The 23,579-nt window shown below is 43.4% G+C and overlaps 1 protein-coding gene across 2 annotated transcripts in view; it reads left to right on the top strand.

Moving 5' to 3' along the window:
- The window catches only part of crebbpb (CREB binding protein b), a 51,271-nt gene extending 27,910 nt beyond the window's left edge, over positions 1-23,361 (top strand). The window contains exons 3-31 of one of the 2 annotated variants that reach the window (XM_057346467.1): positions 7,257-7,418; positions 7,688-7,931; positions 8,374-8,487; positions 11,142-11,369; positions 11,705-11,795; positions 11,938-12,075; positions 12,158-12,275; positions 12,371-12,539; positions 12,621-12,683; positions 14,353-14,477; positions 14,560-14,736; positions 14,872-15,189; positions 15,298-15,462; positions 15,601-15,778; positions 15,861-15,979; positions 16,076-16,315; positions 16,556-16,644; positions 17,285-17,365; positions 17,630-17,686; positions 17,796-17,873; positions 17,958-18,025; positions 18,114-18,264; positions 18,358-18,504; positions 18,577-18,690; positions 18,933-19,098; positions 19,237-19,404; positions 19,488-19,649; positions 19,734-20,015; positions 20,177-23,361. In XM_057346467.1, coding sequence (XP_057202450.1) covers positions 7,257-7,418; positions 7,688-7,931; positions 8,374-8,487; positions 11,142-11,369; positions 11,705-11,795; positions 11,938-12,075; positions 12,158-12,275; positions 12,371-12,539; positions 12,621-12,683; positions 14,353-14,477; positions 14,560-14,736; positions 14,872-15,189; positions 15,298-15,462; positions 15,601-15,778; positions 15,861-15,979; positions 16,076-16,315; positions 16,556-16,644; positions 17,285-17,365; positions 17,630-17,686; positions 17,796-17,873; positions 17,958-18,025; positions 18,114-18,264; positions 18,358-18,504; positions 18,577-18,690; positions 18,933-19,098; positions 19,237-19,404; positions 19,488-19,649; positions 19,734-20,015; positions 20,177-22,408 — 6,444 coding nt within the window. In that variant the 3' untranslated portion in view covers positions 22,409-23,361. Of the gene's footprint in view, positions 1-7,256; positions 7,419-7,687; positions 7,932-8,373; positions 8,488-11,141; positions 11,370-11,704; positions 11,796-11,937; positions 12,076-12,157; positions 12,276-12,370; positions 12,540-12,620; positions 12,684-14,352; positions 14,478-14,559; positions 14,737-14,868; positions 15,190-15,297; positions 15,463-15,600; positions 15,779-15,860; positions 15,980-16,075; positions 16,316-16,555; positions 16,645-17,284; positions 17,366-17,629; positions 17,687-17,795; positions 17,874-17,957; positions 18,026-18,113; positions 18,265-18,357; positions 18,505-18,576; positions 18,691-18,932; positions 19,099-19,236; positions 19,405-19,487; positions 19,650-19,733; positions 20,016-20,176 lie in introns of both variants that reach the window. The other variant, XM_057346466.1, reaches the window with a different exon arrangement.
- Positions 23,362-23,579: the final 218 nt, after the last annotated feature.

The following is a 23,579-nucleotide window of genomic DNA, read 5'->3' as shown; positions in this document are numbered from 1 at the left end:
ACAGTAGTAAATATAAATGTTCAAACATACCATTTTGACTTAAGCTTTGATTTAAGGTACTGTATGCATCAATTTGCTCACTCAAGATTAGAGGTTTTTGGCCAAGAATACAAGTCTATTCACCATTGCAGGCTTGAGACTCGAACGTTGGTATGTTATTATGTTGCCACTTGCACTAAAAAGCCTCTCTGATGGGGAACTTGTAGCGGGGATTGAAAGATATCTGCGAGCAAGCTTGGCGAGATGTGGAAAGCTTACTGTGTGTGTTTTCCGCCATGCAAGTGGATCATGCTCTTTGTCTATAGAAGGTGTTAGCAGGTAGTTGCTTAATTCTGCTTCCATAGCATCCTTAAGAGTCACAGAGGAATCACCCTTTGCTGCAGACCCGCTCAGTTTAAAGAAACTTCCCAGGGACTTCTTGGCTTTTTTTGCGTGGAATGTTTCAGCAACTTCGGGCTCAACCTCAATGCTGCAGCTTGCTGTCTCCTCCTGGCATTCCATCATCTCTGATGCAACTCTGGCCTTCACTCTGGGCTTGTTGTCTGTACTCATGAAGTCCACCTTGAACCGGGGGTCCAAACAAGAAGCCACATCTAGCAGCTCCTGAGTAGCATCATCTTTATATTTCTCATTGATGTAGCAGAGTATCTCCTTCTTCAGGCTCCTAGTTAGGTCTGTGTCTTCCTCTTGCATTAGCAGCATTGAAGTGTTAAAGAGGTGAAGAACTGGCTTCACATAGGAGACACTAACATAATCTTCTCCTGAGAGTGCATCTGTGAAGTCCAGCAGTGGCCCCAGTGTCTTGCTGACAGATTCCAGGACATCTATATCATGCCAGGTTGGAATCAGATGCCGTGCCTTGTCCTCGGACAGGACCAGTCCTCAGACAGTTAGAGCCTTCTGCTGGTCTAAAATCCTGCTGATCATCATCTGTCTGGAACCCCATCTTGTTTGGCATTCTGATATGAGGGAAATGTGCTGGTAAATTAAGCTCCTTCTGGACTTTTTCAAGAGCACTTCTGGCCTTCCAGCTGTGAGAAAAGTGATCCACCAGCTTCTTGCAGATACCTGTAGCACGGTCAATGCGTCCATCCTTTTTCACTGCATTTTCTAAGGGGAAAAATAAAAACAAAATCGCAAAGATTTTTACATTTAATGATGAAAAACAAATTGCTCATATAACTCTTATTGTATTGTGAAAATAAATGGGTTATATTGTAGCTCTTCATCAAATAATATAATTTGTGAATTACTGTATAACTCCTTTACCTCATCAAACCCCAAATAAATGGCATTTGTTTTTGTAAATACAAAGTTTGCCTTAATAAACTGCTTACAAAATAAACATTTATGATAAGTTATTGATTTAACTTGTTATTAAAATGATTATTATTTCAGTCAGGTCATGCCATAGCAATAGCAACAGCAGTAAAATGCATGGACATAACTTACTGATTGCTAGATGGAGTCTGTGGCCAAAGCACTGCAGCCTCGTCCACTTGTTGAGTGCTGCGGCCTTCACCATGTTCGCTGCATTGTCTGTTGTTATACTGTTGCGATGTTCTCGCTTGTATGATCCTCTGGGAAAAATGCTGTTTGTAAACAGCGGCTTTTCAGCTGGAAGTCCTCATTAATAAAGTATATGGTCAGATTTATGTAGGGCTCCGTTGTTCGGCTGGACCACAGGTCTGTTGTTGCTGCATAATATGTCACTTGCAATAGCTCAGTTTTCACTTGTGACTTGCATTTCTCGTACAGCTCTGGGATGGCAACTTGAGAAAAATAGGTGCGTGATGGTATAACATAACGCTTGTCAAGTGACCGGATCATGTTTTTAAAACCCTGTTTGTTTAACCGTGTTAACTGGTAACATGTCTTTCGCGAGGTGAAATGTTATTGCATCCGTGATATCTTTTTGCCGCTTGGAACTCTTCTCATAGGGTATAACACTGGAAAACGCGTCCGAAATAGTTTTTTACTTTGGACGGCAATCAGATCTGGCCTTGCACTCGTCATACAGAGGTTTGTGGTGCCGACTTAAATGATCAAACAAATTAGTCGTGTTTCCATGTTTTGTTGCAACAACTGCAAGACACTGGCGACGACAGAGTACCTGTTTTTGGTCAACATCATCCTTTCTGTAGCCAAAATATTTCCATATTACTGACGTTGCATTTCTTTTTGCGACCAAATCTGCCATTTCTGTGCTTTTCTCCTGTTCCGCGCTCATTTTGTTGTGCGACGCTGCGAACCCAGTGCCTGCCGCCTGCGTGTCAAAAAACGTGACGCCTCAAACATTGTAAAACGTTTTTTAAAGAACCAGCATTAATTTATATTAGACAAATATATAAATGTGGGTGTTTTTTCCTTTTGGTATTAAACAAAAAAAGTATGTTTTGCCCTATCGCACCTTCTGCGATGTGACTATCGCGGGTGCGCACATCGCGACGACGATGCTGAAACGATGTATCGTGCAGCCCTAGTATACGCTGATTCAACGATCCGACTGCACAGCTAAAGACACTACAATGATGTGCGTCATGTTAATTTAAGAAATTTCAAGAAATTAAACCTAGTTGGATGCAAAACAAACCGCCGTGAAACACGGCTAGCTCTTGTTCTGCAACTCTTTTTAGCGCCTCGGTGTGCTTATAACGAAACAGCGCCTCCATTGTGGCGTAATGCCGCAACTGCAGTTACAAATGACAGTCTGTTAAATGCACGCAGCATTTCTTGTGAAGACATAATTTTGGTGAGAGTCTGAGGCGGCATGACATTTGACGGAGGCGGCGGCCTCCAATTTCTCTATGTAGGAAAACCCCTGCACCTCGGAAGTTGGATAATTCCCACCACAAACACGGAAGTAATGTCTGGATTTACTAACATTTAAAAGTATTTAGTAACACTAATGTTACTAATCATTTAGTGGCATTAAAACATTGCAAGTATCTTTTAACAATAAAAGAGCACCGTTCCATAAATTATTTCTGGGTTGAAGTGGGAATTATTGAATTTCCGAGAGCGTGTTAAGGCAGCAAAAGTTGCAACTTCAGACCCGTTTTGATTTTACTCTCTGAACATTACACACAGCTTATTGCCCAATAAAGCCGTTGTCATTTACATATTTTCTGTTTCTGTTGTCAGTAGGGCTGGAACGATTCCTTGAGTTATTCGAATACAAAAAATCATCGAGGCAATTTTTTTGCCTCAAAGCTTCGTTTAATCCATTACAACTACAGTACAAACGGAGCACTGCGTTTCCACACGGACCATTATTACTGACGCACAGCCCGCTAAACTCTATTCATGTTATGTAAACACAGAAGACCTTGCAGAATATATTACAGAAAAATATACAGAGGGCAGAGGTTTTCATTTCTGCTCTGACAACCGTGTGTGTGCGCGTTCGTGTGAGAGAACATTGTGCTTGGTACGTTACTTATCTTTAAACCGAACTTTTAGGACTTCAGCCGGCAAAGTTTATCCTGTCTGACTAGCACACGTCCCATAATGTTTACAGTACGTATTATGTCTAAAGGCTGAAAGCTGTCTTTGTGGCTGTTTAAACACATGCTCGCCTAACAGGCTGTACAGTGCGGCATATATGTATTTACCAGTGTTGCATACATGCAGTACAGTTTGGCAGGTGCATTAAACAGAGCCGCATGTTGTTGTGCTGGTTTCTGTGTGACGTTAATCAATGGTGCACCGCTATTTGGCTGCATTGAGTCCATATAACTAAATAATGCTTTTATTTTAACATTCTGCGTGTCTGAGTGAATGAACTGCATAGTTTAACCTGCTTACACGCGTGATTCTCCAGGATTTGTCTGCGTCCCCTTTTGAAAAAAAACAGCATATGCTGGGTTAGGTATGTTTTGATGCTGGTTTGACCAGCATAAACCAGCTATGGACCAGCACATGACCAGCTTAAACCAGCACATGACCATCTTAAACCAGCACATGTCCATCTTAAACCAGCACATGTCCATCTTAAACCAGCACATGACCATCTTAAACCAGCACATGACCATCTTAAACCAGCACATGACCATCTTAAACCAGCACATGACCATCTTAAACCAGCACATGACCAGCTTAAACCAGCACATGAACAGCTTAAACCAGCACATGAACAGCTTAAACCAGCACATGTCCATTTTAAACCAGCACAAACCAGCATCAAAACATACCAAACCAGCATATGCTGTTTTTTTCAACAGGGTCTGCGCTGTATAAGGACATGAACACATGAACTTAATCTCCAGAGTTTATTTCAGAACATTTTACTGAGTGAAGCTATGTGAAGTGAAGCTATCAAACACACTAAAAAATAAGCATCTTCCGACGACCTGCCAAAATAAAAGTCTGATTAACTACTAAATTGTAATAGTAAAAAATAAAAAAACAGAACTTTGAAAAACTAAAACGAATTTAGGTAAACTAAATGCATCATGCATAAACTGAAGTTAGTTTGTTTACCTTTGAAATTATTTTTTCTATTTTTATTTATGTTTCTTATTTATATATTTGTGTTATATTGCATTTTGAATGTAATATTGCAATGGAATGTACTAAATGGGTTTAGTTTTCACAGATATTAATGTATGCAATTTCAGCAATAAAAGCTCAAAGTTCAGTGCCAAGCGAGATATTGTCTTTAGCAGAATTCGCTTTTCAAGGACTACAGGAAGAGCTGCTGGAGTAGTGTTTGGTTATCAGAGATTGTAAACATTTGACTGAGCTGCGCAATTAATTACTTTCACGTTCATCACAGTCCTACTGCTGGTAATAAGAATTCAACTACACACATTTTAAGATAACCAACGGTCAAATGACAGCTTCCATGACTTTAAAGATCGTGTATCACAGGCAGTTTCTGCCAATCTCATATTAATCTTGAGTGCCTATTAGCGCTGTGCCATTTGGGGAAAATATCTAATTGCGAATTATTCTTTTTTTTGACAGACATTGCGTTTTGATTTGCGATTTAATTTTTCTAAGTCAAGCTTCCGCTCAATATTGTCAATAGTGTGCAGCACTGTATGAGTATAGTTACCCTTCTGAAAGGAAACCATAAAAAACGTTCTAATTGTTTCTATTAAAACCATTACAAAATTCCTTTTTGTAGTGTGTTTTGGGCATTATTCAAATAGGACTTACTGTTGTTCCATTGTTTCCCTATTGCCAGATTACATCAAATCAATAGAATCCAAATACCAGTGGCGCGCCGCATGGGGCAGAGACGCGCGAGTATGACACAAGCTTTGTGTGCGCATAAAGTTTAAACGGCTCGTCCGTGAGACGCGGAAGATGCACAACGCAGGGCAGGGACACGCGAGTATGACACAGGCTGTGTGTGCGGTCTTCTGAATTGGAATTTTCTTTAGTATTTATTTGCCTAATATGATCAATCCGTCTCTGCAGACGCCATATTCCCACTCTCTCTCTCTCGCTTTCTGTTTGTTTGTTTGTTTTTTTAATGACGGGATTACGCAGTTGACTAGGGCAGTGCTGATTGGGCATAACGGAGGTGCGCTCACTCAGTTGGTTAGCAAGAATGCCACTCAAAGTGGCCTTGGAACAGACGCGTCTCATAATTTTCACATTGCACCCTCTTGCGATTAGAAAATTGCAACTTCTCACATCGCGATTGTGATTCGATTTAGATTAATTGCTCCTCCCTAGTGCCTATACAGTAGTCTTGCATACGTCGTATCTTTAGAAGAGTATTTAGTTTGATCACATTTTTAAAAGAGGGATACAGGGATGTACGATTATTTCCAGAAAAACACGAGCTGCTAGAGGTGGGACTAGTGGGGAGAGTGGGATGGCACTACATCACGAGCAAGCAACACATCATCAGATTAATCCCTTAGTGTGTTGTACAATATGCACGTACATGCCGATTGCCAACAAAACACAGACATATGACTTAACGTTAGTTTGACTAACCGCGTGCAGTTCATGTCCGGCATCTTTTAGCGCTGGGACCGCGCCATGTATCGGTTTCAAACCATCTCCAAATCCAGCGTTATATCCACCGTTTATATAACATCCATAACTGAAATGCCATGAACAAACAGACACACCTAAACTTCACTATCGCAAGAGTAACGAGCTGCAGCGCAGCCCATCTTGACGCAGTGCAGATAATCTTGATGGTAAGCGGGTCTCGCTTGTCAGTTGGCTCGTTGGCGGGTTCTTTCTTTCACCTTGCCGTGCTTTTCCGGGAGAATGGCCAATAAAGGAATAGGATCCCTTTGACGACACAGGTATCCAGAATTATATAAAAACTTTCCGAAACAAGTTGGAGTGCTGGGGGAGTGTATCAAATACTATGTCATACGTCCAACTCCTTTTTTACAAGTTTACCATGTTAAGCATGAGAAGCCAGCACGTTTGACAGTGTAAAGAAGTCAGAATGCATGACATAGCATGATACCCGATCTTTGCCATCGGCTGTGAAAGCTGTTCTGTGTAATACACTGATATTGTGTATGTGTGCGCATACCTCCAAAACACTTCTATGAAACGTCCTTTGAAGTCCTGCTTGCAAATGTCTCCTGGTCAATCTGCTTGTTTTATTATCCAACTTGGGTCCAACATAAAAAGGCAAAACTAACGCTTCTGTGATTAGTGTTAATATAACCGTCAGACTGGAAATAAAGTCGCTAAATGTAGTAAAACAGTTGCAAACTTAGCCGGACAACAATGGCCGGACAAATTATGACTGTAGTCGTGGTGGGGAGGATTTTTGGTGTGGCGGCCCGCCATGGCAAAATTTATATAGCGGAAACACTACCTTTGTGGCATAATGCGTCAAAGTCGCAATGTTTGGCTTATGTGTGAAACAAATGCCTTAAGAATTACCCTAACTAAAGAATTAAAAGTGATTGTTCTGTTTGAAACTTAAAGTTCAAATCTTACTCTTTTATTCTCTTTTTGTTCATGTTTTATTAGAAGTGTAAATTGTTGTTTCCAAGTTAATTTTGTTCAATTGTGGTAATTATGTTTAAAACTTAATTTTATTTTACCAGCTTTAAAACTGTATTTTGTTATAAATTATTGAAATTTTCTTTAGATCTCATGATATTTACCTCCATTCGGTGTGAGTATTGGCCCCTGTACGTCTTTAGGGGATGATGATGTAGACCCAGTAGCCTCATGACGAAAAAGTGGTGCTAATGTGGTTTTTCACTTGATTGATTCACGTTGTAATAAAACCAATACCTTTTTGTTTTCCTCCTTCATAGATGGGTCTTGCGAACGCTAATGGCCCATTCGGGCAGCAGTACGCGCAGGGTTCGGTGCAGCAGATGACCGGCGCTGGACTAAACGCACAGCTCCAGAACAAGGCAGCTCTCTCCAACAGCCTCCAGCCCGCCCTGAAGGGCGCTTCCAGTGTGCCAAATCTGGTGAGTAACCCTCCAAAGCTGCCCCCTGTTCCATCTAAAGCACTTCAGGCCTTTTTTTCTGCCTGCCAATATCAATTTTTTCCTTGTGATGATTATTTGACTTACACGATTGCGAAAACCAATAAAAGTGAGGTCTATAGAAACGGTGTCTTTGCTCACATGATAACAGCAGAAAATGGACAAAAAGTGTTTTTCCTCTAACATTCTAAGTAGCACAGTGTAACAGCAGTCATGATGCTTCTGTTTAATGTAATCTCTCTCTCCTCCAGTTGCAGCAGCAGGTGCCCTCTGTGGGCATGGTCCCGGGACAGGGGGTGTCGGCGGGCCCCACAGCCGACCCAGAGAAGCGCAAACTGATCCAGCAGCAGCTGGTCCTGCTGCTTCACGCCCACAAGTGCCAGCGGCGCGAGCAGACTAACGGCGAGGTGCGCGCTTGCGCGTTACCCCACTGCCGCACCATGAAGAACGTCCTCAACCACATGACCCACTGCCAGGCTGGGAAATCCTGCCAAGGTAAGTCATGTTTTGGAACCTACATTAAATACACGTTTTATGGATTGTTTAATTTGATGTGAATAACACACAACAATTTCAACAAAATCTTTGACATTTGAGTGCTGTGATCTGAAAGCGTCCGTGCGTCTCACAGCCGCACGTCTGTCTTTGTTGGTGGTCGCATTTTAGTGATGCCACTGATGGATGTTACAGTTGTTTAACTTTCACTGAGCTCTTAGGATTTCTGTAAACATGTGAAGTCAATCGTGGCTCTGATGGTCTGGTCTGGTCTTGTCTTAAGCCCCTTTTTGACATTTGGCTTGAGAAAGGCATCCGGCCACAAGAGAGAGAATGCTGAAAATGAAGTTTTCCAAATCTGTTTGTGTTGTTATTTGTCAACATGTTAAATTTTACACATTTTTCCCACCGTCTAATTGTATATTTTCGCCTGTTTTTGCAGTGGCTCACTGTGCCTCGTCTAGACAAATAATCTCTCACTGGAAGAACTGCACCCGGCACGATTGCCCTGTCTGTCTGCCCCTCAAAAACGCCAGTGACAAGAGAAACCAGCAGCGTAAGTCCCCATACAATCATCAGTCTGTAAACACATCAGTTTTGCTAATGTGTGTCTTAATCCAATGCTCATATTTACATTAGAGATGTTTTTTGTGTTGTTTTGGATGGTGGTTAATGCTCAAGGGACTGAAAGGTTATTAGTTTAATTCTTGCATAGATATGAACCATAACCATTAAATGTTATTTTATGACAACATTGCATTTACTTCACTTATGCCAGATCTGGTCTTATTGAGAGTGTGTTATTCTGCAAACACTCGTCTAAAAATTAAAAAAAAAAAAAAGTTCTGTTCTTTACTGACATTACTTGGGACATGGGGATATTTGATAATGTTAGACATTTAACTGTTTAGACATCAGTGTAGCTCCACTTTGATATGTAACACTGGTAACACTTTACAATAAGGCTCTATTAGCTAACATTACTAAATGCATTAGCCAGCAATGAACGATTTAGTTTTTCAGCATTTATTAATCCTTGTTAATGTTAGTTCATGTCGATACAGTTTTTCCAAGGCTCCAGCCCATGGTTGCATTTTGCGACCAGTTTTTGAGTACTTGAGTATGTGCGACCTGCCCATTTTTATTTTTTTCAGTGAGTTGTTATATCTCATGTGAAGAGACGAGTAGATCGTGAGCCCACCAGTGTAGGCCTGTGTGTGTGAGAAGGGGAGAGTCTGGAGCTGCGCGCCTGTGTGACTGATGTTTCTCGCTGTTGTCGCGTCGGTCACAGCTCAGCTCATCATTAGCCGGGTTTCCATCCAAAGTTGCAAATTTAGCTTATGCGCAAAATTGGAATATCGCATAAAACATTTGGAAAATAAGCATCGTTTCCATCCAACTAGTCAACCGTCACTTCCTAATAAACTGCCACGAAATATCAGTAAGAAAAGTAAGAGAAGCCACTGAATATAATCATTTTCATATATAATAATACATGCGCAAGCAGACGATTATGAAACACAATAAATGCGCTGCTTTTGTGGATGCCTGCTGTTTGGGAAACACAGTCGTGACAATTCTAAGAGGCAATTACAGAAATACTTTGACGAGTTTGCGCAGGCATACAAGAATGACCATAACAAAATGTCTGATGCTGTGTAACAAGATCAGTACTCTGGTTAGTCAGGTCTCATAGTCAGTGTTTCCAACAGAATATAGGGAGACTATGGGGGCTCAGCCCAATTTCCTCTAGGGGGGTCTGGGGGCATGCCCCCCCATAAGAGAATTTTGAGCAACATTAAGTGACCCAATCTATAAAGAATACAATAGCTATAGTAGTAATTTAATCATTTGCTCCATATATATAAATGGTGATAATAGGGCACAACACATGGTAAAATGGAAGTTCACAAATAGTCAAAACATGTAGAGCATGAGCCATCAAAAAATGAAGTTTGAAATGTGTTTAACAGTTGAACTAATTTATTTATTACCTTATATTAATTGCATATATTACACGTGTATTATACTGTTATTTTAGTTGTATAATATTAGAATTACTTATAATACATGACTAAACTTTTATTTACAAATTTTGCTCCCTCTTCTTGAAATATTTACAAATGTTCATGTTCTGAAAAAACAAGAGTACAAACATTAACTGCAATAAAAAAATTGTCCGTTCCAATTTAACTCAGTTTAATTTCTATAACACTTTTCCCTGGTTATTGTATTGGCTGTGTTTGGTTATGTCAGCAGCCTCAGTTGAAGTTTGTGGTTGATGTTTTCAGATGAGTGCTGCCACCTGTAGGTCACTCGTGCGGCTCTGCTGCGCTCTCAGTGTGAAAGCATGAAAGAGCAGCAGATTCCGGCAGGCAGCGGGGCTGTAATCTGACACCACGAGGGAGGGGCTCCACCTGTCATTTATCATAGGGGGTGTGGCATGGAGAGGCCCTGCTCTCTGATTGGACGAGGGGTCGCTGACTCGTTTAAATCCCCCTGTAGTGGCAACAGAAGCACGTTCTCTCTGTGTCTCATGCAGTTCTGCTCTCTGCCGCCGCTTAGAGTGCTATGTGTATGCACATTAGACATTACACTTCAGTGACCCGTGTTTGCATTTAAAGAGAAATTATTGCAAATTCTATTTTGTCTTTCCTAGTAGAAAATAATGCAAACTAAATTTAGTATTTGTTTTTATTACCATGATAAAATGTAATAATTTTTATTTATTTATTTGTATTATTTATTAATATAAATATGCTTGTATATAAGTCATCCTAAATATCGACCGACAGTTTTTATGGATTTAATATATATTCTATGTTTAAATAAAGGTTGGTGGGATGCCGTGATGATTAAAAATATATATTTTTTACTGTTAATGGCATTCACATTAAGCATGCATTTTTTTTATGAGAGTTTAAATGTAGGCTTTTCACGGTTCAAAAGCAATCTGGCATGTTAAAGTAAAATGAAACGGCACGTTTACTTTGTTGCGTAAAAATATGAATACCAGATTGGAGCTTTAAAACGGTTGGAAGAGGTTAATTTAAAAGAGATGCATGGCATTGCTATAACTGCTGTGAACAATATCATTTGAGCATTTAAATAACATTTCATGTCAAATTGACTGATTATTATCTTTTATCATCTGTTTTACGATCGCATCATTTTCTACATTTCGATTTGTATTCGTTTTGTCTTTTGCAGCGATGTTGAGCTCTCCTAACACCGGCATGCAGGCTACTCTGGGTCCTGTGGGCACCAGTCAGCCCGCCGCGCCGGCCATCAGCAGCGGCACACACATCGACCCCAGCTCCATGCAGAGGGCATACGCAGCACTGGGCCTGCCGTACGGCAACCAGCCAGCTGCGCAGTCGCAGGTGGCAGGACAGCAGCCGACGCAGCAGCAGCAACTGCGCACCATGGCGGCATTAGGTATTAACTTCATTTCTTAAAGAAAACTATGAGCGATGCAAACTTCCTTGTTCATTATTAACTTCATATCTCCATCATATTAAGCCATTTTAATAAACAAGTGCATCAGATTATTTGTGACAACATTTGACAGGTTCAATTGTCTTATATCTTTAATTGAGGCACAATAAACCGTAGTTGAATGAAGATGATGCTGATGATATGAAGGCACTTGTTATTACTTCAAAAAATCTGTATAGTAAATTTCATTGCATAAAAACATCAAGTTGCTTTGTGCTCCTCACTCGTGCGGTGTTCGTTTGTAATCCCTGTCTGGTTTCCCATGGCACCTTCAGGCACTAACCAGATGAACATGGGAGGAAACGGTCTGGCCGATCAGACGACCCTTCACAATGATTCCTCTCTCCCTTCATCCCTCAACAGCAAGTGAGTCTCTTCACCTTTCACCCTTCACCTTTAACCCCAACCATTCACTCATAGAAAACAGGGCAGACGGACTATTCTGATCAGGTTCTGATGTCAGATATTATAAATGGCTGATTATTAATGCCCGATCCCTCCCTCACAGTCTGATGATGCCGGATGGGTCGAACATGGGCGGCGTGGGGAACCTGCCCACCGCTGCGCCGCTGTCCATGCCTGGCATGAAGAAGCCCTGGCACGAGCACGTCACTCAGGACTTGAGGAATCACCTAGTGCATAAGCTGTGAGTCAGACAGCAAGACATCTTTCTTAATAAAAAGTGTTGTCTTTATTTAGAACAGTTCTCACACTCTCACACCTCACAGAGTTCAAGCCATATTCCCCACACCAGACCCTGCAGCACTGAAGGACAGACGTATGGATAACCTGGTCGCTTACGCCCGTAAGGTTGAAGGGGACATGTATGAGTCTGCCAACAGCAGGGTAAAAGACACAATCTCTTTCAAATGTCCTTTATTGCAGTGATTCGAGGATTGGAAAGAGACGCCAGGTGACCCGTGTTTTGTCTTTGTGTTCAGGATGAGTATTACCACTTTCTGGCTGAGAAGATTTACAAGATCCAAAAAGAGCTGGAGGAGAAGAGGAAATCCAGGCTGTCGAAGCCAACCATGGGCGCTCCGGGTCCACAGCAGCCTGGCCTTCCACAGCCAAACGCTATGGGACCCGCACAAGCCATCCGGCCACCGAGTGAGTGTTTTTTCATGCTGTGGATGTTAGTGTTTGGGTTACTAGAGAGTGCTGGATTAAAATCACAAATCTCTTTTTTAGATGGACCCGGTCCTATGTCCAATGTGCCAAATCATTTGATGGCCCGCATGCAAGTCCCTCAAGGTAATGTGTCTTTATTTGGTATTTAGCTCAGTTCTGCGTCACTTGAAAGACACTGTCTTCCATTTTGATTCAGGGTTTCCGCAGGATCTTAAAAATGTCTTAAATTCACTGAAGTATTGTGTTCTAGGTCTTATATCATTTTAAACGGGTCTTAATTTTCCTACGGCCATGTAACGCTACCTCTAATGCTCATTAAAATGCTTCCGTTTAAATCTGTGGTGTTGTAGTTCCTTTTTTTAACAAACAGGTGCATTTCAATGAGCATTAGCTGCATTACGACTACAAATGAGACCAACATGCAACGTAGATTGCAGCCAATCAGCTTCGTGTTATTGGCGTGAGTTTCTTTCACATTGTACCACAGACATAAAACTGATTTTATTTAGTAGTGGTTAAGCGGATCATAGTTGATCCGTGATTCGTACGGATCGCGTCTCGTGGTTGGGAACGCATGTGACCCGCGGATTAACAATGAAAGACAAATGAACGACGAAAGAGGATTATAGGCGTGCGCTCTAGGGCTGGGTATCGACTCTGATGTTCCAATTCGATTCCGATTCACAAGCTCTCGATTCGATTCCAGTCAATGATTATAGATGTAATACAAATCCTATAGATATTTCTAAAGAAAGATCAGTAAATATCTGATTACAATGGTGAATTAAAAAATGAAATGAAGAGCCACAAATCTGTATATTAAACTTTAAACACGATTAAGTATATTGAAACAGAACAGTCGCATAACTTGATCAAACAGGATCAGGTTATTTTACATTTAAGATCATTTCACAAAATTAGCTGTAAAGAGAGGCGGTAATATGAACCACTGCCTTTTATGTGAAGGCATCCCGCATCCACCATGTTAATTAAGCAATGAATGATACGCTCCCTGTTGTAACATCCACCCATTGTAAAAGGAAAAGTGACATCTAGTGGATAGTAGTAGCAATAACATTCACGTTAATGAATGTTCAGTGCTTGCGGAAATATGAAAATCGATATTGAATCGACCTTTTTTTAAAAAAAACGATTAATCGATTTTTTTATTATTTTGCCCAGCCCTAGTGCGCTCTATGTCGGTGAGTTCAGTATAAAAACGCATTTTCGCATATTTTACATAATCTGTTGCCTATGGCGGAGTCAACACTCAATTTGAACACATTTGCACTATAAGCGATCCATAATATTACCATAAAAACTTTGTGAAACTTTGAAAAGAGATCCGCAGCTGTAATTGTGTGTGTGTGTACGTTACTGTGTACTAGAAGTTGAAGCTACTGAAACCTTGAAGCTTTCAATCTGATCTCTAAAGACCCGTCCACTTCACATTCACTTCTAAAAACTGCCCATATTTAATACAAGTATGGTAAGAGTTAAGTTGTTATGAATTATGCAAGTTTCGGCAAGTATATTTTAGAAACATGGTTTGTACATCTAATGAAATTCTCCTCACACACATTCTCAGAAACACTTGAGAGTCTTAAAAAGTCTTAAATTTGACTTTGTGAAACCTGCAGAAACCCTGTGATTACATGTTGGCGTTTTATTTGTATAGATCCATTGAATTGAACATTTTTGCACTCCTTACTCCTTTGCTTTTTTTGCATGAGTTTCTTTCAAGTTTGTCCAGCAATACTTCTGTAATGTGCATTTCCATCACTCCCTGCAGGGATGGGGCAGTTCAACCCTGTGACAATGCAGAACGTGCAGATGTCCCAGTCCCAAGTGGGAGCACCACGGGCAGCGTCCCCTATGACCCACCCCTCTCAGATGGGCATGGGCAATGTCCCATCGGTGAGCGCCATCTCAGTGAATCTATAATGTGGCTTTGTGGCCCTGTTTTCTGTCTATATACTTATCATCTTGTTTTTTGCAGATGGGTATGTCTCCCTCCAGGATGCAGCAAACGCAAGGCATGATGGGAGGTCACGCGAACAACATGGTTGGTCAGACTCCCAATCAGAACCAGTTCATGAGCCAGACGTCATTCTCAGCCACAGGCATGAATGTGAATGTAAACCAGGCACAGCAGTCGGGACAGGCTGCCCCACAGGTGAGGGGTTTGTCAGTGAAAGAAATGCCAGTCGCTTATATATTTTTAAGTATCGTCTCTGTGGGGTTACAGCACGTTTGAGTGTGCGCGTGCTTTATCTGAGCCAGTATGCCCTCCGTCTCTCCTCTACAGCAGAACGCTAACCTGACCCTGAATGCCGTGGGCTCCCTTGGCCCGCAGTCCGCTATGTGCTCCACCCCTCCTCCGCCCTCAACCTCCACCCCTGCAGCTGCCGCTAGCCTTCAGTCGCTCCAGACCCAGCCCTCCACGCCGGCCTCCGCCGGGGGCCAGTCCACGCCCACCCACATCCCCAGCGGTTTGCCCCGCCCTCCCTCTGTCCTGGGCTCCTCCCCCGCCCCCTCCCACCCGCTCACGCCCCTGCAGTCCCAGCCTGAGCCCCCCATGCAGATGCAGCAGCCCAACTCTGTGCAAGCACAGCAGCCTAGCACTCCGGTGAGGATGGACAACAAAACACAGCTAATGCTGACATCAGAAGACCTGTAACACTTGTTGAGAATCGCTGTACTTACTTTTTTATACGGATACTCTTTTTGTGTTTAGCTTTCTCAGATGGCCGCTAGTGTTGATAACAGAGTTCCCACGCCCGCGTCTGTAGCCGAGAGTCACTCCCAGCAGGCGTTGCCTGACTACCCTGCTGCTGAACCCAAAACTGAGCATCAGGAGGACCAGCAGGACTTTGAGAAGCGACCTGACATCAAGATGGAGGTGTGACATCATTACTGACAAAACCATTTAAATTATGACGTTAATTATATAATGTCAATTTTGCAGAAATGTGTTGGGAAACATTTGAATATATCTTTAAAAGTTGTCGCATAGTATTCACGTTTCATGTTTCGACAGAATGAAGATGTCAAACCTCCTCAAGTGAAGGAGGAGCAGGAGACTGTAGAACCTAAACAGGAACCAATGGAGACCGAGGAGAAGAAACCAGAGATAAAGTCCGAGCTCAAAGAGGAGGAGGGGTCCAACGCCAGCAGCACCACGCCCTCCGGTCAATCCAGCCAATCACGGAAGAAAAGTAATAACTTCTTCCTAATTAACTATTCATTTGTTGTGCGTGTAGCTTGATGGTTGTCTAACATCTTGTTGGTTCCTTACAGTTTTTAAACCAGAGGAACTCAGACAGGCATTGATGCCCACTTTAGAAGCGCTGTATCGGCAAGACCCAGAGTCTTTGCCCTTTCGCCAACCTGTGGATCCCACTCTGCTGGGCATTCCGGTAAATTGACATTTGTTCTGTTTCTCTTATTATTCAGACAGAATCTTTTCTAAGTTTTTAGAGCGATTTAATCGTCATGGGTTTGGTAATTCTTAGGACTACTTTGACATTGTGAAGAACCCCATTGACCTTTCCACCATTAAGAGGAAGCTGGACACCGGGCAGTATCAAGAGCCCTGGCAGTACGTGGATGACATCTGGCTCATGTTCAACAACGCCTGGCTCTACAATCGCAAGACGTCTCGAGTCTATAAGTACTGCTCGAAGCTGGCTGAGGTCTTTGAGCAGGAGATCGACCCCGTCATGCAGGGTCTGGGGTACTGCTGCGGACGCAAGGTGAGGACTACAGAAGTTTGATTTATAAACATTTAAAAATGAACTTGGATAAACTCTTTAGTCAATCTTGGTTAATGACGAGATGGTTGTCAGATAACCGGTTGACCATCTTGACCTTTATTCTTTATAGATCTGCTTGGTTCTTTTATGAAGTATGAAAACGTGAATTGATAGAAAAAGATTCAGTACTTTCATTGTTTGCGTGTTAACGAAACTTTCTGTTAATGTTGTCTTCCACAGTTCGAGTTCTCACCTCAGACACTTTGTTGCTATGGAAAACAGCTCTGCACCATATCCAGAGATGGCACATACTACAGCTACCAAAACAGGTAACAGATGGCATGATCTATGATGAGAGATTGAGAAAGGAAGGTTGGAGTGTGGGACCGTGATGCACAGATAAATCCGACTCGGATGTGGGCAACCTTTTGCTGACCTCGTATTGTTTACACGTCTCTTTAAAAGTACAATGGGTAAAACTTGATGGATTGAGATAGATCGGTTAATTAATTTACTTATGAGGTCTGGAATTTAGATTTTGTAGTACAACCCACATTTTGTGTCCAAAACCTGAAAACTAAGTCAGTGTAATTTTATGATTTTGGAAAATTCAGTCTTCCTGTGTGACATATCTACATGCGTCTTATATCCATTACACCATCTCGTTGCATTCTCATACTGTCCTGAAAGACGTTAGGTGCATTTCTGTTGTGTTTTTAGGAAAAAATCTGAAAGGGTTTGTTCACCCAGAAGTATAATCATGGCTTGCATATTGTCATAAATCTAAATTATACTTTGGGTGAATTAACTTTTAACTGTAGTAGAAGTCATGACGTGACATTCATTCATCATTTGGTTTGATTGTTAACGTGTTAACTGTGCCTTGGTCTGTGTGTTGTGTGTCTCTTGTGCTGTGCTGATCTCTGTGTGCCGGTTTGCCTGTGCTCATGTGTGCTGACTTGCCGACAGGTATCACTTCTGCGAGAAGTGCTTCAATGAGATCCAGGGCGACAGCGTCACCCTGGGAGATGACCCGGCACAACCACATACGTACGTATTTCCACTTGCTTCCAGAACAGATTTGTTGGACTGCAAACTGATGTCTTTTTCTTATTTAGTGCTTTAATGAAATTATCTGACACTTGCGCTTTGGCTTATAGTAGTTAGAACCAGTTTTTAAAAAGCACAGAACAAAATGGATGTGTTAATGCGTTAACTTGGACAGCCCAGAGAATTATACTGAAAACTTGGTCAAATGTACAAATCATATAAAATATAATAAAAGTATGTCAAATATCATGTATGTTTTTCCAGTATGATATCCAAGGAGCAGTTTGAGAAGAAGAAAAATGACATGTTGGATTCTGAACCGTACGTCATTGATTTGCAATCGTTTGTCATTACCATGTACTTAAAAAAAGAAATGCTGTTTGCATGTTCTGGGAAAAAATGATTAAATCTAAACTTCTCTGTCCTGCAGATTTGTTGAATGTAAAGACTGCGGCAGGAAGATGCATCAGATTTGCGTTCTGCATTATGACGTCATCTGGCCGTCAGGGTAAGCGACTGATCCCTCCGTTGTCCTGCAGTTGATCAAGTGATGTGACATGCTCCTCACAACTGCTGTTTTCCCCCATTACAGTTTCATCTGTGACAACTGTCTGAAAAAGTCAGGAAAATCGCGGAAGGAGAACAAGTTTTCTGCTAAGAGTAAGCACCTGTGATGCTTGAGTTGTTGGTCATACGTTTAGTTGTCTGCCACAGAGTTAACTAAACCTGCGTGTGCTTGTGTGATCAGGGTTGCAGACCACGCGGTTGGGCTCGTACATTGAAGACCGGGTGAATAAGTACTTGAAAAGGCAGAGTCACCCTGAAGCCGGAGAGGTGTTTGTGCGGGTGGTGGCCAGCTCTGAAAAGACCGTAGAGGTCAAACCTGGAATGAAATCCAGGTACCGTCACTTACAGGAATATAAAGTAATGTAATATATGAATGATGGAGACCTAGAGACAATTTAATTGTGCATCATATCACTTCTCTGCAGGTTTGTTGACTCGGGGGAGATGTCAGAAACCTTTCCCTACAGAACCAAAGCACTTTTTGCATTCGAAGAGATTGACGGAGTGGATGTGTGTTTCTTTGGCATGCATGTCCAGGAGTATGGATCCGAGTGTCCTTTTCCCAACACCAGGTAGTGTTTCTTGGGAAACAAACAATAAATGATGTCTTGAAAAAGCTAAATATGCACATTTGCTCTTTCCAGGCGGGTATACATATCATATCTCGACAGTATTCACTTCTTCAAGCCTCGGATACTAAGAACTGCAGTTTACCACGAAATCCTCATCGGTTATCTGGAGTATGTCAGGAAACTTGGGTAAGTTTTGTACCAGCTTGATCATGCTTAACCAATCCTAAGTAAGCTCTTTATAACGTTACACAAACAAGGCGTGAGTTTAGGGCATGAATATGAGCTTTTCATAAAAATAGCAGACATGATCTGTGTTTGGGGAGAAATTATTTTTGCAATTCTGTAGTGCAGAAATGACATGCTTGTTAAGTCTTTAAAAAGCAGTTATTTTTGATTATGGCACTGATGGATGAGATTTTCACCTACAGGTATGTGACTGGCCACATATGGGCCTGCCCACCAAGTGAAGGCGACGACTACATCTTCCACTGTCATCCTCCAGATCAGAAGATTCCCAAGCCCAAGAGACTCCAAGAGTGGTACCGCAAAATGCTGGACAAGGCCTTTGCAGAAAGAATCATTAATGACTACAAGGTATGTGTACAATGTTCCACCATTTAATTCTATTGTTGAACAAATAGCTTTTTGCAGGTTTGCAGTGATCAGATTTTCATTCCTACGTTAGACTTCCAATCATATCACTTACGAAATGCCTGACTGTGTGTTGTACAGGACATATTCAAGCAGGCCACAGAGGACCGCTTGACAAGTGCCAACGAACTGCCCTACTTCGAGGGTGATTTTTGGCCTAATGTTCTAGAGGAGAGCATCAAGGAGCTGGAACAAGAAGAGGAGGAGAGGAAAAAGGAGGAGAACACAGCCTCCACTGAGACAACAGAGGTTAGTCCGAAAGCCAAACTCTGGACATGAAATTGATGTAGTAGTTTATAGGCATTCATTTATAATGTCGTCCATTTCCACAGGGAACTCAAGCCGACAGCAAGAACGGCAAAAAGAAGAACAATAAAAAGACCAACAAGAACAAGAGCAGCATGAGCCGCGCCAACAAAAAGAAGCCTGGGATGCCGAATGTAGCTAATGATTTGTCCCAGAAGCTTTATGCAACGATGGAGAAGCACAAAGAGGTTGGTCTTAACTCACTGAGTTTTGGAGAGAATACCATTTCTTCTCCAGTTCTAAATTTCTTTTTTTTACTTGATCAAATCCAGGTCTTCTTTGTGATCCACCTGCATGCCGGTCCAGCGGTCAACACCCTGCCTCCGATCATGGATCCTGACCCACTTCTGACCTGTGATTTGATGGATGGCCGTGACGCCTTCCTGACGCTGGCCAGGGACAAGCACTGGGAGTTTAGTTCCTTACGTCGCTGCAAATGGAGCACTATGTGCATGCTGGTGGAGCTACACAATCAGGGCCAGGACCGATTTGTATATACCTGCAACGAGTGCAAGCACCACGTAGAGACACGTTGGCATTGCACCGTCTGCGAGGTCAGTGCTGCTTTTATGACTTTGACAGTACTGTTGGGTTACTGTTCCTAACCCTATTTTAAACGAGAAAAAGATAGGTTTAGATTGTGAAATAAAACAAATGATTCCTATCTTGATTCTTTACTATAGTTATTTTAAAAAATACTTCTGTTTTTTTACAGGACTTTGATCTATGCATCAACTGCTACAACTCCAAGGGTCATGAGCACCAAATGGTCAAGTGGGGTTTGGGCCTGGACGACGACAGCAACAACCAGAGCAGCGAAGCCAACAAGAGCCCGCAGGAAAGTCGTCGCCTCAGCATCCAACGCTGCATCCAGTCGCTGGTGCACGCCTGTCAATGCCGCAACGCCAACTGCTCTCTGCCGTCCTGCCAGAAGATGAAGCGGGTGGTGCAGCACACCAAGGGCTGCAAGCGCAAGACCAATGGCGGTTGCCCCGTCTGTAAGCAGCTCATCGCTTTGTGCTGCTACCACGCCAAGCACTGCCAGGAGAACAAGTGCCCAGTGCCCTTCTGTCTCAATATCAAGCACAAGCTGCGACAGCAGCAGATTCAGCAGCGCTTGCAGCAGGCGCAGATGATGCGGCGGCGCATGGCGCTCATGCAGGGCAGAGGAATGCCTCAGAGTCTGCCCTCCCCAACTACCTCAGGAGGTCCGGGGACACCCAACTCTCAACAGCTGCAGCAGCCTAACACCCCTCAGGCCCCTCCAACATTAGCCAACCAGCCCCAGCAGCCGCATCAGAACGTGGCCGGAATGGTTAAGGGCTTCCCCAGCCAACCTCCTACACCTGGGTCCCAGGGAAAACCGGGACCACAGTCCTCGCCTTTGCCCCAGCAACAGTCTCCTCTGCCTATGCCTCCCCAACAGCAGCCGCAGCCCTCTCCACAGCAACATGCTGCAATGAAGGCTGTCAATCAAATGGAGATGATGAACAAAAACAAGCAGCTCCAACAACAACAACAACAGCAGCAGCAGCAGCCAGACCACAGAATGAATATGAACGGCATGCCGATGAACCAAGCCCGCATGATGAATCCAATGCAGATGATGGGTCCCCGTGGTCCTCAGATGGTTCAGAACATGCAGCCCGGCCAATGGGGACAGGGGATGCAAGGAGTCATGCAGAATCCGCAGGCGCCTCCGCCGCAGCAAGTTCCCCCTCAGCAGATGGCCATGAGCCCGCAGCAGCCTCAGGTAATGCAGACGCCGCAGCAAGCCCAGCTGATGCAGCGCGCTATGATGCAGCAGCAGCCACGGCAGATGCAAAGCGTTATGCCTCCCCAGCAAGCGCCACCACAGGCCCCTCAGCAGCAGGGCCTGCAGCAAAGAGGAGTGGCCAGCAGTATCGCCCCAGGAGCGTTGCAAGACCTGTTGCGCACCTTGAAATCGCCCAGTTCCCCTCAGCAGCAGCAGCAAGTCCTTAATATCCTCAAGTCCAATCCCCATCTAATGGCTGCGTTTATTAAACAGCGGACGGCAAAGTATCAGTCCAGCCAGCCGCAGCAGGCGCAACAGCAGCAGAATCCACAGGCCATGCTCGCAGCCCAGCCAGGAATGCAGAACATGGCAACCATGCAGGCCGGTGCCGTGCAGAGACCTGGCATGGCCCCTCAGCAGCCTCAACAGGTCGCTACGCAGGCCATGGCAGCCCTCGGCCCGCAGGGACAAATGATGAACGCGGCACACAACGGAAACCAGCAGCAGATGTTCCGTCGCCAGCTCTTGCGTCAGATACAACAGCAGCAACCCGGAGCCATGCAGCCTGGACAAAGATTCCCGCAACCCCAAGGCGCGGCTAGTTACTCACAAATCCGGATGCAGCAGCAGATGGCCATGCAGGGAAGTGCTGGGCCCATGGGTCAGATGACACCCATGGCTCAAATGGGCCAGCCTGGTATGAGTATGGAAGCCCAGCAAAGTATCCTGCAGCAACGCCTGCTGCAACATCAACAACAGCAGCAACAGCAGCAGCAGATGCTGAAGCAGCAGATGGGGTCGCCGGCACAGGCCGCTTCCATGAGCCCGCGACCCCACATGCTTGCAGGACAGCAGCAGGCCATGGCCAACACCCTGGGCAACCAGGTGAGGTCACCCGCCCCCGTGCAATCGCCCCGTCCCCCCTCCCAACAGCCACCACATTCCAGCCCTTCCCCACGCATGCAGCCTCTGCCCTCGCCGCAGCACGCTCCCCTGCACTCCGGCTCCTCTCACCCGAGCCTCGGGGGACCCATGCAGGGACCCATGGACCAGGCTCACCTGTGCACACCTGAGCAGAGTGCAATGCTTCCTCAGCTGAACACGCCAAACCGTGGAGGACTGACTAACGACTTGAGTATGGTCGGGGACACCACGGGAGACACGTTAGAGAAGTTTGTCGAGGGATTGTAGCATTAAGAGACATTCTGAAGGACAACGGTGCACGTTGTACTGAATTTTGAGAGGTCGTCAGAATACGACAAAGCAACGGACTGTAATAGGTTTACACAACCAGTGGACTGCTTTTTCCTGTGTTGGAGAGATTCAAATGACTGTTTCAAGAGCAGAATCACAAAGGAGGTTTTTGAGAAGGGTTGGTCTGACCGGCTGGAATGCAGTCCTGGTCCATGTGTTACGTTTTTAATTTGTTTTTGTTTTGTTTTTTGTTCTAGGGCAGGGGTGTTATGGACTTTTTAATGATATTTCTCAAGGCAAAATATTTGATTTTATTATTGAATACTTTACTTGCGTTTTGGATGTTTGCAAACTGAAATGCATTTTTTTTTCTGTGTGTGTGCTGTTTAGGGACTGTAAGATATTTGGTGTGGAATTTGGATTAATCCTCATTCCGTCTGTATTCACATTTACTAGGTTTGGAAAAGGACGCGCGCAGCCTTTTTCTCTCCGGACTGTGGAGTTTGTACAGAGGACCTGTATTCATTTGTACAGAAAGGAGCCTTGGCTACTGCACACACACGAACACGAGCAAATGGTGAAAAGTTGCTCTTATTTTTCAAGGTGCCCAAATGCGTTAATTTATTGGCCTGAATTCAGTAGTTGTTGCTTAAGATGTAGGAAAAATCTTCCTCTGTTTTCTTGTTTGATCTCTGAAACATCAATGATGTCCCCCTCTGCCTCGCTTATGAGGCCGGAGTTTCTTCTGACTGCTGATTTCTTCAAAGAGTTCTTCAGTCGACCTCTTTTTTTTCTCAATGAAACTTGAATTGAAGGTGAACGATTCTTTAATGTAAATCATGCAGCTCGATGACACTGTAAATAAAAGGAAAAAAGATTGAGATCGCTGTATAAACTGGTTAAGAACTTGTTTCGTACTTATATACCATATTGTTAAATAAACTGTGTGCAACAGACACAATGTCTCCTTGGTTTTACTACTTGTGCGTTCAAATGTCGTACAGCCAAGCAAAGATTCGTTCGGGTTACAGTTAACGCAACGGAATATGTCACTGTCGTTTTTGTGCAAAACTTAAAATCATTCTTTAAAAGTTGTTCTCTTGTTAAAATACGAAACTCTAAGAGTTTGAAGCATTAGTGATTTCCACACAAGTAATAAAAATGCACT

The sequence above is a fragment of the Triplophysa rosa genome, linkage group LG11 (assembly GCF_024868665.1).
Source record: "Triplophysa rosa linkage group LG11, Trosa_1v2, whole genome shotgun sequence".
Taxonomy (NCBI): Eukaryota; Metazoa; Chordata; class Actinopteri; order Cypriniformes; family Nemacheilidae; genus Triplophysa; species Triplophysa rosa.
The sequence above is the reverse complement of the archived record's forward strand: the minus strand, read 5'-3'. Positions and strand labels throughout refer to the sequence as shown.